Below are 14,887 nucleotides of genomic sequence, written 5' to 3' on the forward strand. Positions count from 1 at the left end.
CTAAAATGAAAGATTCTGGGCGAGCGAGTAGAAACAGTTTTAACTTGTCGTTTTTAACCGTTGAGCTCCATTCACGCCCATTCATTGAGGACTCACTCGCGGGCGCCCCCTGCTGATTAACCGCCCTGTTTTATATAATAGGAGGAGTAGGGAGCGGCCAGGCTCCTCATAAACCGGCTCTGGTGAGTCCTCCACGATCATCTTCCTCGCAGACGCGGGTCACGTGTCTGGTGGCGTACTGCATGGGGAAGAGTTTTGGTAGTGGAATCTGTCACGGACAGATAGTGTCGCTTAAACGCGTCTCGGACCACCTCTAGAAGTGGGTTGAGTGACCGGATTTGGGTCCGTTTTAAATGTGTTTACACTAGCATTTTATGTGGTTTGGCCTTATTCAGATATAGTCCTAATACTCAAGACGCATTGAGTGACCAGGTGTAAACAGGGTCTTGGGGACCTGAGCAACAGTCTTTCCCACCTATGTCACTTTTATCACTGTTCCTATAGAAACACTAGTTCAAATGGCTAGTGTTTCTATAGGAACAGTGATACAAGTGACATTTGAAGCTCGATCCATGACCTAATAACAAACCCTCTTTCAGTGTCACTTGGATCTTTTGTCATCGTGACCCAAAACTGAGGTCAACTGGGCCTGCTCAGCATTTTATACCCTCCACAGAGAATGGCAGGATGTCAAGGTGTCGCACGTTCACCTAGAAGCATCTGCGCCTACGTTTCTCCACTCGTTTATCATGATTTTTCCTTTGTTGGCCATCTGTACATTCACCACTGCCCATTTCATGAGCTCAACACTATAGGTATACAGTGGAGCCCATCTATTGCATGGACCATCAACCCCCAACTACCCCAGGCATTAATTATCAGTTTCTGATCACAGAACTTCTGTTGATCAGTTATTTTCGAATGGTGGATCATTATCAGCACAGCAGTTATGTTCATACCTGGTATGAGTGAATCAGTGGTGTTGCACTGGTGTCAGAAGTGGCCACTGATGAAGAGAAAGAGGATGAAAAACAAACCGTGTTTCAGATGAGCTGCAGTTTCTAGTACACAAGCAAGATGGAGCTACAAGGTAGGGTTTTCTTAAAAAAAGCGGCCAGGAAACGAGACGAGACACTCCATTGCTACATTATTTATTCTTGGTCAGTCATTCAAACTCATGGCAGCTGAATGTTACCTCAAACAGTCTTATATCTCTCTGAAATCTTAAACAAAATATAACCAATATGTACAATTATTGTATTAAAAAATACAAAATGTGATACAGACTTCGCCATGTGTCTTTTTAAAAGACATAGAAATACATGTGGTATGAAAAGATGGGGCTTGGAAGGGAGATGGAGACTTGGGAGGCATTCTAACAGTTCATTTCGCTTGAATTAAAGCATATGTAAAAATAAAGAAAGTAGCTATGCAATAACTTTTTATAAACAAACAACTACGTTAACATTCTAGTTTTACACTTTTCCATTTGTGCAACAGTTACAGTTTGTGCCTGATACCACTTGATTGGCAAAGAGAGGAATGAAACTGATTCAGTAATAAAATACACCATTATTTAAAAAAAATAATAAAAAAAATAAACAGTAATACTAATGCTGGTGATCGCATTTGGAAATCGAAGTGGGAATATAACCAGAAGAGAGAACATGATTCAAACCATTACAACATCATGATCGACTGAATACTGATGTTAACACTGAATTACGTTGTTTCTGAGGTCTAATACAGGCAGCTTCTCCATGTCTGAAGAGCAATAACACCCACTCAACACTCACACTCTGATTCAAGTAATTTTACATGCACCACACACACTAAACGTACACACATCAATAGACTGCGTTGACTTCAGACAACAATTAAAATAACACTGTTTCCAAGATAAAACTACTTTCAATGTAAAAACAGAAAAGTAAAATAAAACAAAACAATCTTTTGTTCAAGTTGTCCATCTTCCTTCATCATTCAGTTTCCTTCAAAGTGCCAAAACATCTCTTCTTACTCATCTCACAGTGATCGTAAAGAACGTTTTGTGGTGTTCAGTCTCTCATCCACAAAGTCTGTTCCCCTCATGGAGTTGACTGACAGCTACAGGCACCAATCAGATGACAGCAGAAGTAGAGAGTCTGGATGGGGGCGTGGTCTGGGTCTGCTGTGCGGACTGGCCCCAGGTTTCAGTGAGATCGTGAATTTTACCAGCGTGCTACATTAATGAACAAACAGCCTCAGCGGAGCGTTTTCATACCGCAGAGACCTGCTCGTTTTCTGCAAAGAGGAAAAGAGAGATAATATGTTAATGTTAGACCTTAAACAGTGTGGTCAAACACAGTGGAGACACGTTCGATGTGTGAAGTTCCACTTTAGTTTCGCTCTGGAGCCACGAAACTAACAAGGCTAACAAGTAGAAGAAGCTCGCAGCCACCAGATTAGCATCATGTGGACAGCATGGCTAAATAATCAACCTCAAACCAAGATGAGCTGTCAGGTAATCCCTAATAGACTTCTTGGAGGTCTTCATTGATGACGAATTGGGTTCCGACCACAATCTGCCACACATGCGCAAGATAAATGAAAGGCAAGAACAGATTCTGTTTTCACAAAAGTGTCTCAAGAGAGAAAATCTTACATGTGCTTCTATTTTAAAAAGAATAAAAATACACCCAAGAAAAAAGATGGGATAAAATATTTGTCTTCAAAAACGTTTGTCTTAAGAACAACTGTAAGCACAAGTGGAATTCCAGAAGAAGAAATGTTTAAGTATTTTCTTTGTCATATGACAGTCTGATACTGTCAAAATGATGAGGGTAGCCTCAAACTGTAACTTCTAATGAGTTTCATTCTATACAACTTAAAATAAACCACTGGATTTTCCCGTTGAACTAGAAATGATGGCTGAGGAAATTAGCTTGCTGTTTGCCAAATGCTTTAAAATCTAATTTCGTTTTATCCTCATTTCACCGCCCTGGTGCTCTGATGTGATCAAAGTGAATAGCCAGTTTAAGAAAACATGGTAGAATTTCTATTTATCTGTAACAATGTAACGTGATGTTGATAATGTACATGACAAATCATCTTTAGCCTACATACAAAACAATGAAGACTTTCTAAAGAAGAGAATATTTGAAATTTTTATGAGAATGTGAATCCGGCCACTGATGCATTAGTCAGGTAAGGTGGGGGTGGGCGGCAGCACGCTAGATACAGGTTGTAACTAAACTCAGCAGGAAAGCAGATCTTCAGGCAGTGGTGTGTCCAGACCTATGTTAGAGATCATGAACCAGTCGGCATTATTTGTAATAAAAAGACTAAATCAAAGCTGATAAGCTGACGGCAGGACACACACACTGGCGCCATCTCGACTTGTGGACGCATATATAAACAATCTAGGTGTGAAAATGGACAATGGTTTTAAATTAGACAGATTAACTCCATCTTTTCCAAATGTACTCTGATCTACGGTAAATCTGTTTATCTTTCAGAAATTTTGAAAGGGTTATACGTGCTTTTACTCTGTCCAGACATGGCCACTGCTATGCCCTCTATGTTGATGTTAGTCAGGCCTCCTCTTCACGCTTACAGTTGGTCCAGAACGCTGCAGCTCGTCTTTTAACAGGAACACGCAAGTGTGAGCATATTGACCCCCGTACTGGCCTCTCTTCACCGGATCCCTGTACGTTTTACGATTGAAAGATTCTGATTGCTTGTAAATGGTTAAACGAGCTCCAACCTATTCTGACCTAATACAACCATGTGCTCCATTAAGGGCACTTAGCTCTGCTGATCAGTCCCTTTCAACTGCCTTTAAATCAGAACAGGGGAGGATCCTGCTTTTTCAGTTAAGGCCACTTAACTCTGGAATCAGTTGCCTTTACATGTTAGGTCGGCTCCTACGCTTGGTTTTAAAATCACATCTTAAAACACATTTTTTGCTGTTTAAGCTTTTGTTTCAGTGTGAGAGTCGCTCATCTTTCATGTTGTTGTTACAGTCTTACTGTTCATATTTGTCTTTCATTATTTAACTAGTTCTGCTTTTTATTGACTGTTTTATCAGTTTTCCTACACAGATTGTACAGCACTTTGGTCAACAGCTGTTTTTAACTGTGCTCTATAAATAAATTTGACATTTTTGAGGTGGAGGCAGAAAAAAACATTTATATTATGTAAGGGAAAAACAGTAAAATAGTAAAAATATATAATAAATAGCTTTTATAAATAACCTCCCACTTAAACAATGTGTTATATATGTGTGTATAACAATGTGTTATACATTATATTATATATATATTCATACTCATATATGCATTTCTAAGCGCTCGGTGTAGTTGTGATGAGTGTAGTCCACCTACTTCAGACACAGCACTGTGTCCAGGAGGATGGCTGGGTACTAGAGCTGTATGCTTATCCTAAAAAATCAGCAGTAACTGCTGAACAGAGTAAATTTGACTTTGTTGAACTACTTTTCAGTCTTACAGTTTCTAAGCTATTGTGCATCCTTCAGACAGACCATCAAACGGAACTACAATTCCTCACCATCACATGGCGCTCGCCGCGGTGAAGGACAGTGAGTGTATCCGTGCAAGCGGCTGGGCAAGCGTGATTGCGGAGGTGGTTCTAAGTCACATGACCTCTTCATGAGGCGAGACCTTTGCAGGGCTGAGTTGTAATCGGGTGGGCGTCGACCGTGTGCGTAACTGTGGCTGAGCTCCTCTGCTTCGGCCACCGACAGCGCGGTGTAGCCGGGAGGAGTGGGCGGGGGCTCGCGGAATCGGCGCTCTCTCCGACTTGCCAGGGTTTTCGGCACCTCGTCCTTCCCCCCTCTACGTTTGATTGTCCCCGTGTCGCCTTCGGAATCATCACCCCAGTAAGTGATGGGCGTGGCCGAATGACTCCGTCCCATTGCTGGCACCTCCGACAGCGTCTCCCAACTGCGGCTGTCATAGCAGCCTATGCGTTGTGGAATGCTCTGTATGTTGTCATGCGAACCACTGGAGCAGGAGGTCCAACTGCCCCGCCCACTGTCCGCTGCATCCAATGAGGCGCGGTCGCACTGGTCCTGGGTCAGTGAGTAGGAACTGAGACAGAAGAGACGCAGTAATTGTAAATTAGTAAATTGTCTTGTGTAAATAAATGAATGCTAACATAAGCTCGGGGCATAACGAGGTTCAGTTTCAATACCATTTTCAATTCTGAGCTCAAAATACAATTCATTGGCTGATATTTTGTATGTTAATTAAAAAAAGCTCTAATTGTATGCTACACAGATTTGGGTCAGATAACTAAATGCTTCCAACACAACACAAGGTCCACACGATCCTATCCAACCCACAAAAGTATTTTAAATTTTCTATTTATATTTGCCTGTTTCACAATGTGCTGCACTATAGTTCCCAGCATGCACTGCAACGTAATGTGCTCCAGCTCTCTTACCCCAACAACAATCTATAGGACAGCGGTTATACATTTCTGCACAATTCAACTCCCGTCATATCACCAAAATGCATTTCAGCTGCAGTTCTTGGCAGGCAGGTTTAAAAGACCTGGGGACATATACATTTTGAATATTTCAAGTAGTCATGAAATATCTCGAGGTCTACTACAGGTGTCTGTGTTTTACTGTTGATGCTTTTGTGTGTGTGTGTGTGTGTGTGTATGTATATTTTTTTTCTTTTTTAAAGGGCAAGTTCAGGACACAGCACAACATTAATTAAAATGAAATAAAATCTTTGTTTCCTTTGGTCTGCAGATTTGAAGATTTTTTTACACGGCCCTTTTACTTCAGTCTGACAGCCTTGCTCTAACAAAGCAAACTCCAAAAACTTCATCACCCAATTATTCACATAGTTTTAAAGCATCAGAATTCCCACAATTCAGTTTCTTTAAGTGGCAACAGATGAGTCTAAATGCTCTTCCATGTGTTGACCATATATTCTGTTTTTTTGTTATGGGTCAAGGGCGGCACGGTGGCGTGGTGGGTCACAGTGGGTGACCGGGGTCCTCTCTGTGTGGAGTTTGCATGTTCTCCCTGTGTATGCGTGGGTTTCCTCTGGGTTCTCCGGTTTCCTCCCACAGTCCAAAGACATGCGGCCAGGCCAATTGGGTATGCTAAATTGCCCCTAGGTGTGTGTGTGAGTGACTGTCTTTGTCTGTCTGTCTGCCCTGCGATGGGCTGGCGACCTGTCCAGGGTGTATCCTGCCTTCTGCCCGATGACCGCTGGGATAGGCTCCAGCACCCCCCTCCCCCCGCGACCCTGACGGAGAAGCAGCTTGGAAAATGGATGGATGGATGGATGTTATGGGTCAATTAAATGCCCAAACAACATCTTTCTGGAACTTCTATTTCTGGGCTTTGTTTTAAATGAATTTACGGACTGGAACCAGAAGCCAGCTGTATGTTCTTTTTGACTCTTCATAACAGTGTTCAGAGTGAACATTCACAAAGCTTCTCAGAGTAGAAGCTCTGATCTAGAACCTGTCAGTAAAGTCACAGTATATAAAACAGGAATCTTATCCTTAGATCTATTCTGAGAAGCTCAGTGAATACAGGCCCATGACCTGACTGTGTTTCATGTTTTTGAGGTTGGCCCGAGTACCTTAACTTCTCAATAATTTCTGGAACGACTGATAGATAAACAAACAAACAAACAAAATAATGTTCTTACCCGAGGCTGATTTGGTCCGGCTCCGTCCGGTGTGTGTTATGAGCGTGTGTATGTGTGTGAGAGAGCCCGTGTGTGTGAGTGTGTGTGTGGTCATCGGTCATGATGAGGTCAGAGGACGAAGAGCTCAGGAGACTCAGTTGATCAGGTGCTTCAGACACAGCCAGGTACGGCCCTACGGAACAGACGCAGAACAGTTAGAACGCACACACTCACCCTTCATGAATTAACAGTGAAAATATATCTCTTAGGCCAGTATTTCCAGGGGATTTATAGGCACCTATCGATTAGTTTGCTTAGACAGAGATAGAATCAGTATAGCTACTCATTATCGGCCTATACTTAAAGATAAGATACCTGTATTTATACTGGAAGGCAAAACTGGTATTGGTGCAACTCTCCTCAATGGTTTTGTCACCTTATAAAACTTGTGTCTGTTTCTCTGAATGTAGAGCTCAGCCAGATTCAATAACACCAAAAGCACCTAAACAATTAGCGCAGTTAAGAATGTAGCACCTTTTCTGGGTGTGACGCTGGGTGAAGTGGGTGGGGAAGACAGCAGAGAGGAGGCGTTTGATTGGTTGTCATCTGGCTGCGTTCTCTGCCTCTCTTGCCCCTCCTCTGAGAGAGAGAGAATCTTCTTTAAGGACCCCGGTGATCGGGCACCTAGACACACACACACACACACACACACACACACACACACACACACACATTTAGAAGGGATCTTTCTGAAAAGCTGACTGAACATTCTCGGGACATTCCTTCACAAGTCTGCACTTCTAACGCAAACTTCCTTTTCATTATGTTCGTCACTGAGAAGTTCTCTTTAAATTCTGCGGTTTCATTCTTTTCTTTATAACCAAATAAAAGCAAACAAAAGTGTTATATATCTTGTACCCCAGGTTACAGCATACCTACTAGGGCAAATTCAATTAGAGGAAGTTAAATGCATTAGATATATGGTCCATATGCAGACACATCTACAGTTTTATAAAAGACTCATAAAAAATAACAAAACAAATATGTAAACATGTTTATCTTACCAAATGGGGGCAGTTCTTTGCCAGGTGGCTTCTTGCGAGATGGTTGGTTTGGAGTGGAGCTTCTCTGACTGGCTGGAGAGGCGTCAACTCTCCTCTTTTCTGCAGTCGTCTTACACACTAACACGTGCAGACACAACAACAGATAAAACAGACGAACGTACACACTTTGCATTTATCACAAAAACGACCAACATTAACAAACATCCTACAACAATCAGAGCACAAGAACTTTAAATGAGAAGACATTCTATTACACAGTCATACATGTACAAACCCAAATCCAAAAAAGTTGGGACAGTAGGAAAAATGTAGATAAAAGTTCTTTTTCTCCTGTATTCAATTGGAAATCCCACAGAAGACAAGATGCTTAATGTTTCAACTAGTTGTATACATACTTATATCCTATGTTTGATTTCTGCAACATACAAAAAAAGTTGGGACAGGCATGTTTACCACCTTTCTTTTTAACAAGTCGCTGACATTTCTGGATGGACTTCAATCTTAACGTGCATTTGTAGATGCAGCGATGAACTGTGTTTACTGACAGGCTTTCCTGAGTATTCCTAAGGCTATAATTCTGTAATTATATATTCCATTACATATAATTACAGAAGCTTATCATTTTTTTTTAATGCAGTGCCGTCTGAGGGACCAAAGGTCACAGTCATTCGATACTTGTTTACAGCCTTGTCCTTTATGCACAGAGATTTCTCCTGATTCCCAGAACCTTTTAATGATGTTATGGATCGTAGATGGTGTAATCCCTAAATTCCTTGCAATCATGTTGAGAAATGTTGTTCTAAAACTGCTCGACTATTTGCTCACAAAGTGGCAACTGAGCCTTTCATGAATGTTCCTTTTATAACTGATCATGACTCGTTTGGATTTGGGTTTGTAATCCTATGTACAGTGCTCATGGGCGGTGTATATTGTGGGTATATTATTATGTATATTGTGGGGATATCATCATCATCACAGTGTTAACAGTCAAGTCTTATCCACAGAGAGGTGGTGTTGTTGCAGGCTCTCTTTCCAGTCAAGCACCAGCACCTGAATTCACTGGTCTAAATCAGTGAGTGAGTCTCCAAACAACTGATCAGTTGTATGAATTGTGCTGCCACGTGGTTTAAATGAAAACCAGCATCCACACCAGCAATTTGTAGATAAGACTGGTGACGTCTGTTCTTCACCAACAATATTATGTTTGCAATAAGACAGTGATTAGACCCAGATACAAAACAACCCGGTTACAAAAATCATTGAGAAATTTAAACAAGCCATATTTATGCTATAGACTACCGATTTTTTGAGCGCCTCTATTTAATACACTGCCTGTAAGGATTTTCAAAAATAACTTGTTGGTGATACTGAAAAATGAATATCTCCCTTACTGCAGTGTGTAACTCACCTGTGTTGGTGGCAGGCTCCCACTTCAGGGAGAGTGTGTGTAAGGTGTCTTCGTCACTCTCATAAGAGAGGGTGTCGAGATACTGACGCACTCGTCTGCTCATCATCTCTGCCTCGTACAGTTTCTTAGCACTGAGGAAGGAGCTCCGTCTGCCGCGTCTCCGCTGGCCCACCGTTCCCACCTCAGACAGAGAGGAGCTGCTCACCTGACTTAAAGATCTACACAGGCAGAAAAAAGTGAACGAATGAGTGAAAAAAGTCATATGAAAAAGGTAGCTGTGTACATGGAGATTAATTTCGTCTGCAGTTCTTTAGGAAACGATTCAATGCATCACAAAATCTCACATCTTGGCATCATTGGATTAGATTTCACTTGATTGTCGGAATGATTCAGAATTACATTTTTTTTTAAATGAACTGAATATACAAATGCGACTCAAAAAGTAATAATCTGAAAATTGGACAGAATTTGAAATGAATTCAGTTTGTTCATTATTAATGTAATTATAATATTTGGATGCAGCTGATTCGCCACCTTCGGACTGGTGAATGTTCCACTTCAAAAATGATTGTTTGGGCATGCATTAAATGTTCTCAGCATGCTACAGGCTACCAATGCTGCCTTAGGAGAGAGGAAGAGTAAAGAAGAGAAGAGGAAAGAGAGAAGACATCAAGAGAACAGAAAAAGAAACAGGAAAAAGAAGAAAAAAGCAGAAGAGGAAAAGAAAACAAGCAAAAAGAAAGGGGAGAGGAAAGAAGAGAATAGAGAAAGAAAAGGAAAGAAGGGGAAAAAAGAAAAGAGAAAGAAAGATAAGAAGAGGAAAACAAGAAACCAGAAGTGAAAAGAAGAAATTATAGAAGAAAAAAGGAAGAGAACAGAACAAGAACAGAACTGAAAGGGAAAAGGGAGCAGGAAGAGAGGAATGCAGAAAAACGGAGAAAAGAAGGAAGAATAGGAAAAAGGGGAGAGAAAGGAAGAGTAGATGGAAAAAAAAAACAAAGAACAGAAGTGAAGGGAAAAAATAAGAAAAAATAGGCAAACCAGAAGAGAAGAAGAAAAAGAAAGAGAAGATGAAAATGAGATCAGAAGAGGATAAGAGAAGAGGAAAGGTAGAGAGGCCGACTAGTGGGGTTTATCTAAAACTGCATCAGCTTGAGTCAATTCAGTTAATAACACGGCACAAACACAGCAAATGTTAAGAGGAAAAGGAATAAGAAGCCAGGAGAGATTAAAAAGTAGATGGAAAGATAAAGAGGTGTAAGAAAGAGAGCGTGCGAGCTACAGTCCCACTTACCCAAGACTCCTCCACTTTTTCTTCCTAAAACAAAGCCGTGAGGACACCAAAGAGGTGGATGGAGAGAAAGACAGACATAAAGAGGACAGACAGAGAGACAGACAGACAAGTGCTTATACAGTGAAGCCCACAGAACAGAGGCCACAGACCACACACCACAAGAAGAGCCCAGTGAGACATCAAGCACAAACACTGCTGGCGGAAATATCACCCAAACCATTATTAAATTCACTGAGAAGAGTTTTCATCTGCATGTAAAGCATTAAAACTACTGTCCCTTTAACACATACGACACCTGAGAATTTAATGCTCATTAAGTGGGAAGGGGTTAAGTGTGAATGTAAACTGGCGCCCAAGTCCTGGGGAAAATGACAGCAATTAACCTGCATTAAGATGTCACCTTTGCCACAAATCAATACGAGAAATTTCTGCTCTGCTAGATCTGCCCCAGCCAACTGTAAGAACTATTATAAGAGCCTCAAACTCTACTGAACACCTGTAGGACCAGGCCTTCTTGCCCAGCATCAGTGCCTGACATCACAAATGCTCTTTTGACTGAAAGGGCCCAAACACACCCCAAAATCTTCACAGAATGCCTTTCTCCTATGCAGAGCATTAGGTAGGGAGTAGGGAACCACTTAATATTCAGCCCAAGTGTGGGAAAAAATACAACCCTGTTAGCTTTGAGCTAAATAAGACTGAAAATCACATAGAAGTGCTAATGGAAATTGCCAGTCCTTTCAGTGTTGTTTTGGAGCAGAACTAATCATAAAGCTATTATTTTTGCATATAACAGTGCTGTATCATGATATGTTTATTACTATTTGACAGAAAAGTTAAAGTTTGTGACATGAGTGCAATTTCTACATTTCAAATTTTTCTCTCAATTATTAATAACAACTAGTTATCTTTAAACAGTGCATTTTTATCATTTATGTTTTTTGCCATTGTATAGTTATAATTACTAAGCCACTTGAGGGTGTGTTTCACAGTGATTTTGTCACAGACAAAGGGGTTCCACTTCGTGCCTAATAACACTCTTACTGTAGTGACTTGAGGCTTAATGCTTAATGCTATTGAGGGCTGCACGTGTAAATGTCGTAAAGCTTGAACATTACTGGTATGAGTATTTCATTAATGTCCTGGGTTCTGAGTGTGAAAGGAGCTTAAGTAACTTTAAGAAATTCCACAAGTTGAGCAGAGCTTGATACTGCATGGATGTGTGTGTGAACCTTTGTGGAGACTCAAAATTCTATTTAGAGTGTTACTGTGGGTGTACCTTGTCTTAAAGAGCATAGTCGGGTCCATGTTGACGGAAGCCATTCTAACTACGTGTCTGATCTCTCGTGCAATCATCCTCAGCTTCTCAAAGTTCACCAGACCGTCCACTTTAGAGGCATTGCCTAAAACACAGCCATATGAAAACTCACAATCGGAAGCCAAATGAGAGATCCCAAAGATGGAGCTGGTATTGCTGTGGGTTATGAGTTGTGGGTTTTACCCTCGTGGAGGAAGGTGAGGTCTTTCTTGATGACAGGGAAGAGAGGGATGATCGGAGGCTGGAGGTTGTGCTTGTTCAGCAGGTTTCGGTATTTGGCCATGTTCCGTGATGGATCAAAGACTTCCTGCAGCTCAGACAGCAGCTTCTCATATTTACCTGGCAGCCGCTCCCAAGTAGTACGCAGCCGAGAGACAGGGGCCAGATTCAACCCGCTGAGAGAGAGAGAGAGCGAGAGAGAGAGCGAGAGAGAGAGAGAGCGAGAGAGAGAGAGAGCGAGAGAGAGAGAGAGAGAGAGCGCGCGCGCGAGAGAGAGAGAGGTAGGTAAACAGGTTTACACAAGGTGACAGCAATTTTTTTTAGCTACGTGTCAAACATTTTCATCCTAGTGCAAATCAAAGCAACTCTGACACCCACCATGTCTTACCTGATCAACTGCAATTAGAAAAAGGCGAAACGTTTGAAGAAAAGTGTATAACTTTTTGTTTTTAAAACCTTTTGAACCTTTGCGTCAACTCACTGTAGCTCCACAGAACACGGTCCACAGCAGCGAGAGCTGATGACTTACCTGATAATGGCAAACATGGAGTTGAAGTTCTTGCAGTCCCTGCAGTGAAGGGCGACTTTTATGAAGTGCTTGATAATCTTCATTCTTTTGACTTGGTTAGACTCCCGCACAATCTCTGTGGCAACCCAGAAGGTCTCCAGATTGACAAGGTCTTCAAAGCTTCGGAGGTTGGTGGGCGGGCCATGTGGTCGGAGCTTGAAGAGGTCTATGATATAATCTGTGGGCTCAACGTTGGCAAAGAGCAGGTAGTTGCGTGCTGAGAGCTGATTGGCTATCTCCATGGAGCTCAGAGACAGCAGACACACCTGAGACTCCCGCTGCAGTTCTTGAGCTTCAACGTCTGAACACAAAGTCTCAGTATCCATATTACTCTTAAGGTAGTACCTGAGAGAAAAAAAAACTTTTTATTAATTCACTGTTTATATACGTTTGTCATTGTTTATATTTATTTTGTCCTAGCCTGACCAACACCAGCTGAGGGTCTACCAAAGCCCATTATGACAGTACCTGCTAAATTACCTTTGCAACACCTAAAGCCATCATTAGATCATGAATAAACAAATATAACAATTGGTAAATAATACATATTCCGAGGTAAATAACGTTGCTGTTACAGATAAAATCCATGACAGGTGCACTCCTAGTACATTCCACAAACATGCTCCTCAATCAGTGCCTTCAAAAGCAGCTTCTATTGTAGATAAACTTTGCATAAAGCACTGTACTGTACCTATTTCATTGCCAACAATGTGAGTGACTTAAGTGGGCTGAATTAAAACTAACTGTATGCCTATGTGTGTGTGTGTGTGTGTATGGCACATTGTCCCAAAGCCCACCTGGCACAGAGCTGAATCCTGTCAGCCAGTTTTGAGAGCTGGTCTGGGAGTCGTCTCTGTTTGATGACGCCCTCAGGTGTGACTGACACCTCACACAGAGAATAAGCTTCAGGTCCTGCAGTGAGTCCAAACTCTCTGATGGCCAGATTGGCGGCCTCTCTGGCTGTGGTGTCCCTATTGATCAGCAGGTAGCGACTTTGTTGGTCTGCCTTGAAAACTCGCAGCACCTGATCTTGTAATTCTGAAAAATAATTGATGTAAAAAACTATTTAACTTGGATCATTTAGATAACATGTACCATCCTGCAGTTCATAAGCTTTCACTTTGTTTTAAGTTTCCAGTTTCAGTCTGGCATCCCCTTTTCAACCACCCTGACCTTTATCTCCTAATGAACTAAAGAGGACAGTCACCTAAGGTATGGAATACCGACAAAAGGCATGGAATACACAAATCAATATGACTATTCAAACAAATTAAGGGGAAACAATTCTCAGCAAATGACCAATCCGTCGATTATATTTTTGACTATTCAGCTCTACAATATTTATGTTTACAAGACTCTTATCACTGTTTTAATGCCGTTTCTGATTCTTGTGTGAATGCGGGGACTTGGCCCAGTTCTCCTGAAGTCTGGGCAAGCATGTTTTCTTATCAGAAAGAAACAGTGCCATCTAGTGGATTAAGACAGAAATGCATTTAATCTATCAGTCTAATGTTGGGTTTAAAACCTTAACAAGTCATTGACAGAACACTGGTTATTGGGGCACCACATATCTATACTATCTTTAAACCAAAAATACTGCAATATCAGGCTATTTTTCCCTGCAAGCTTTTTCTTACACTTTTTGTTATGAACTTCATGAGGCTGAAAATCATTTGCTGAGCTGTTTTTAAGCCATAATTTGTTTTACAGATACCTGTAACTGCAAAGGCAGCGCTTTTCACAGACTGTATGACCAATCACTACAGTAGTACCATATAATAATCACCACTCCTTTAAAACAATAGCTGATGATCCTACTAAAATGCTACTGTACCAGATCATTTACCGTTCTAGATGGCTTTGTCTGAACGGGGTCTGATCATTCTGCATTGATAGCCAGGTAGCCTTTTTATGAATAATGCCAATTAAACAATTAACACTCTCCTTTGCTAAAAGGGTACTGGGTCTTTCTTAAATTAATAACATGTCAATTTCGGCTCTTATTTATTCCAGGTTTCTTTTAAGATCTCTTATTGATGTTTTTCCATGTTTTTAGGTGCTGTACTTCTTTGACCGGGGGAACTGCTTTTAGCGCCATGCATAATCCATCCAACTTCTGAACTGATGAAGTGGCAGACTGAAGCTGTGGAGAGGACAAAAGTGAAAGCTTACAAGGTTCAGGATCGCCAGTCTAGGCTATCTAACCAGCACCAGGGTCCCAGTTCCACAGCACAAATTACATACAGATGGTCTGCTGGAACTGAAGTAGCTCGAATCAACAAAAGGATCAGAGCTTTGAGCTCAAACCCAAATTACTGGAAACCAGAAAATGACAGTATCAAGGACAGATTTATCTAGAG

The 14,887-nt window shown here is 41.4% G+C and overlaps 1 protein-coding gene across 7 annotated transcripts in view; it reads right to left on the reverse strand.

The window, feature by feature from the left end:
* Positions 1–1,135: 1,135 nt before the first annotated feature.
* Positions 1,136–14,887, reverse strand: part of si:dkey-253i9.4 (rap guanine nucleotide exchange factor 2) — a 61,121-nt gene continuing 47,369 nt past the window's right edge. For 4 of the 7 annotated variants that reach the window (XM_017717450.2, XM_017717449.2, XM_017717448.2 and 1 more), the window contains 11 exons: positions 13,325–13,565; positions 12,489–12,872; positions 11,924–12,135; positions 11,702–11,825; positions 10,423–10,446; positions 9,129–9,346; positions 7,721–7,837; positions 7,191–7,340; positions 6,678–6,849; positions 4,549–5,090; positions 1,136–2,283 (listed from right to left, as the gene is read on the reverse strand). In XM_017717450.2, coding sequence (XP_017572939.1) covers positions 2,258–2,283; positions 4,549–5,090; positions 6,678–6,849; positions 7,191–7,340; positions 7,721–7,837; positions 9,129–9,346; positions 10,423–10,446; positions 11,702–11,825; positions 11,924–12,135; positions 12,489–12,872; positions 13,325–13,565 — 2,210 coding nt within the window. In that variant the 3' untranslated portion in view covers positions 1,136–2,257. Of the gene's footprint in view, positions 2,284–4,548; positions 5,091–6,677; positions 6,850–7,190; positions 7,341–7,720; positions 7,926–9,128; positions 9,347–10,422; positions 10,447–11,701; positions 11,826–11,923; positions 12,136–12,488; positions 12,873–13,324; positions 13,566–14,887 lie in introns of those variants that run through there. The other 3 variants (XM_037532765.1, XM_017717451.2, XR_005129356.1) reach the window with 2 other exon arrangements.

Source organism: Pygocentrus nattereri, chromosome 22, assembly GCF_015220715.1.
Source record: "Pygocentrus nattereri isolate fPygNat1 chromosome 22, fPygNat1.pri, whole genome shotgun sequence".
In the NCBI taxonomy this organism is placed as follows: domain Eukaryota; kingdom Metazoa; phylum Chordata; class Actinopteri; order Characiformes; family Serrasalmidae; genus Pygocentrus; species Pygocentrus nattereri.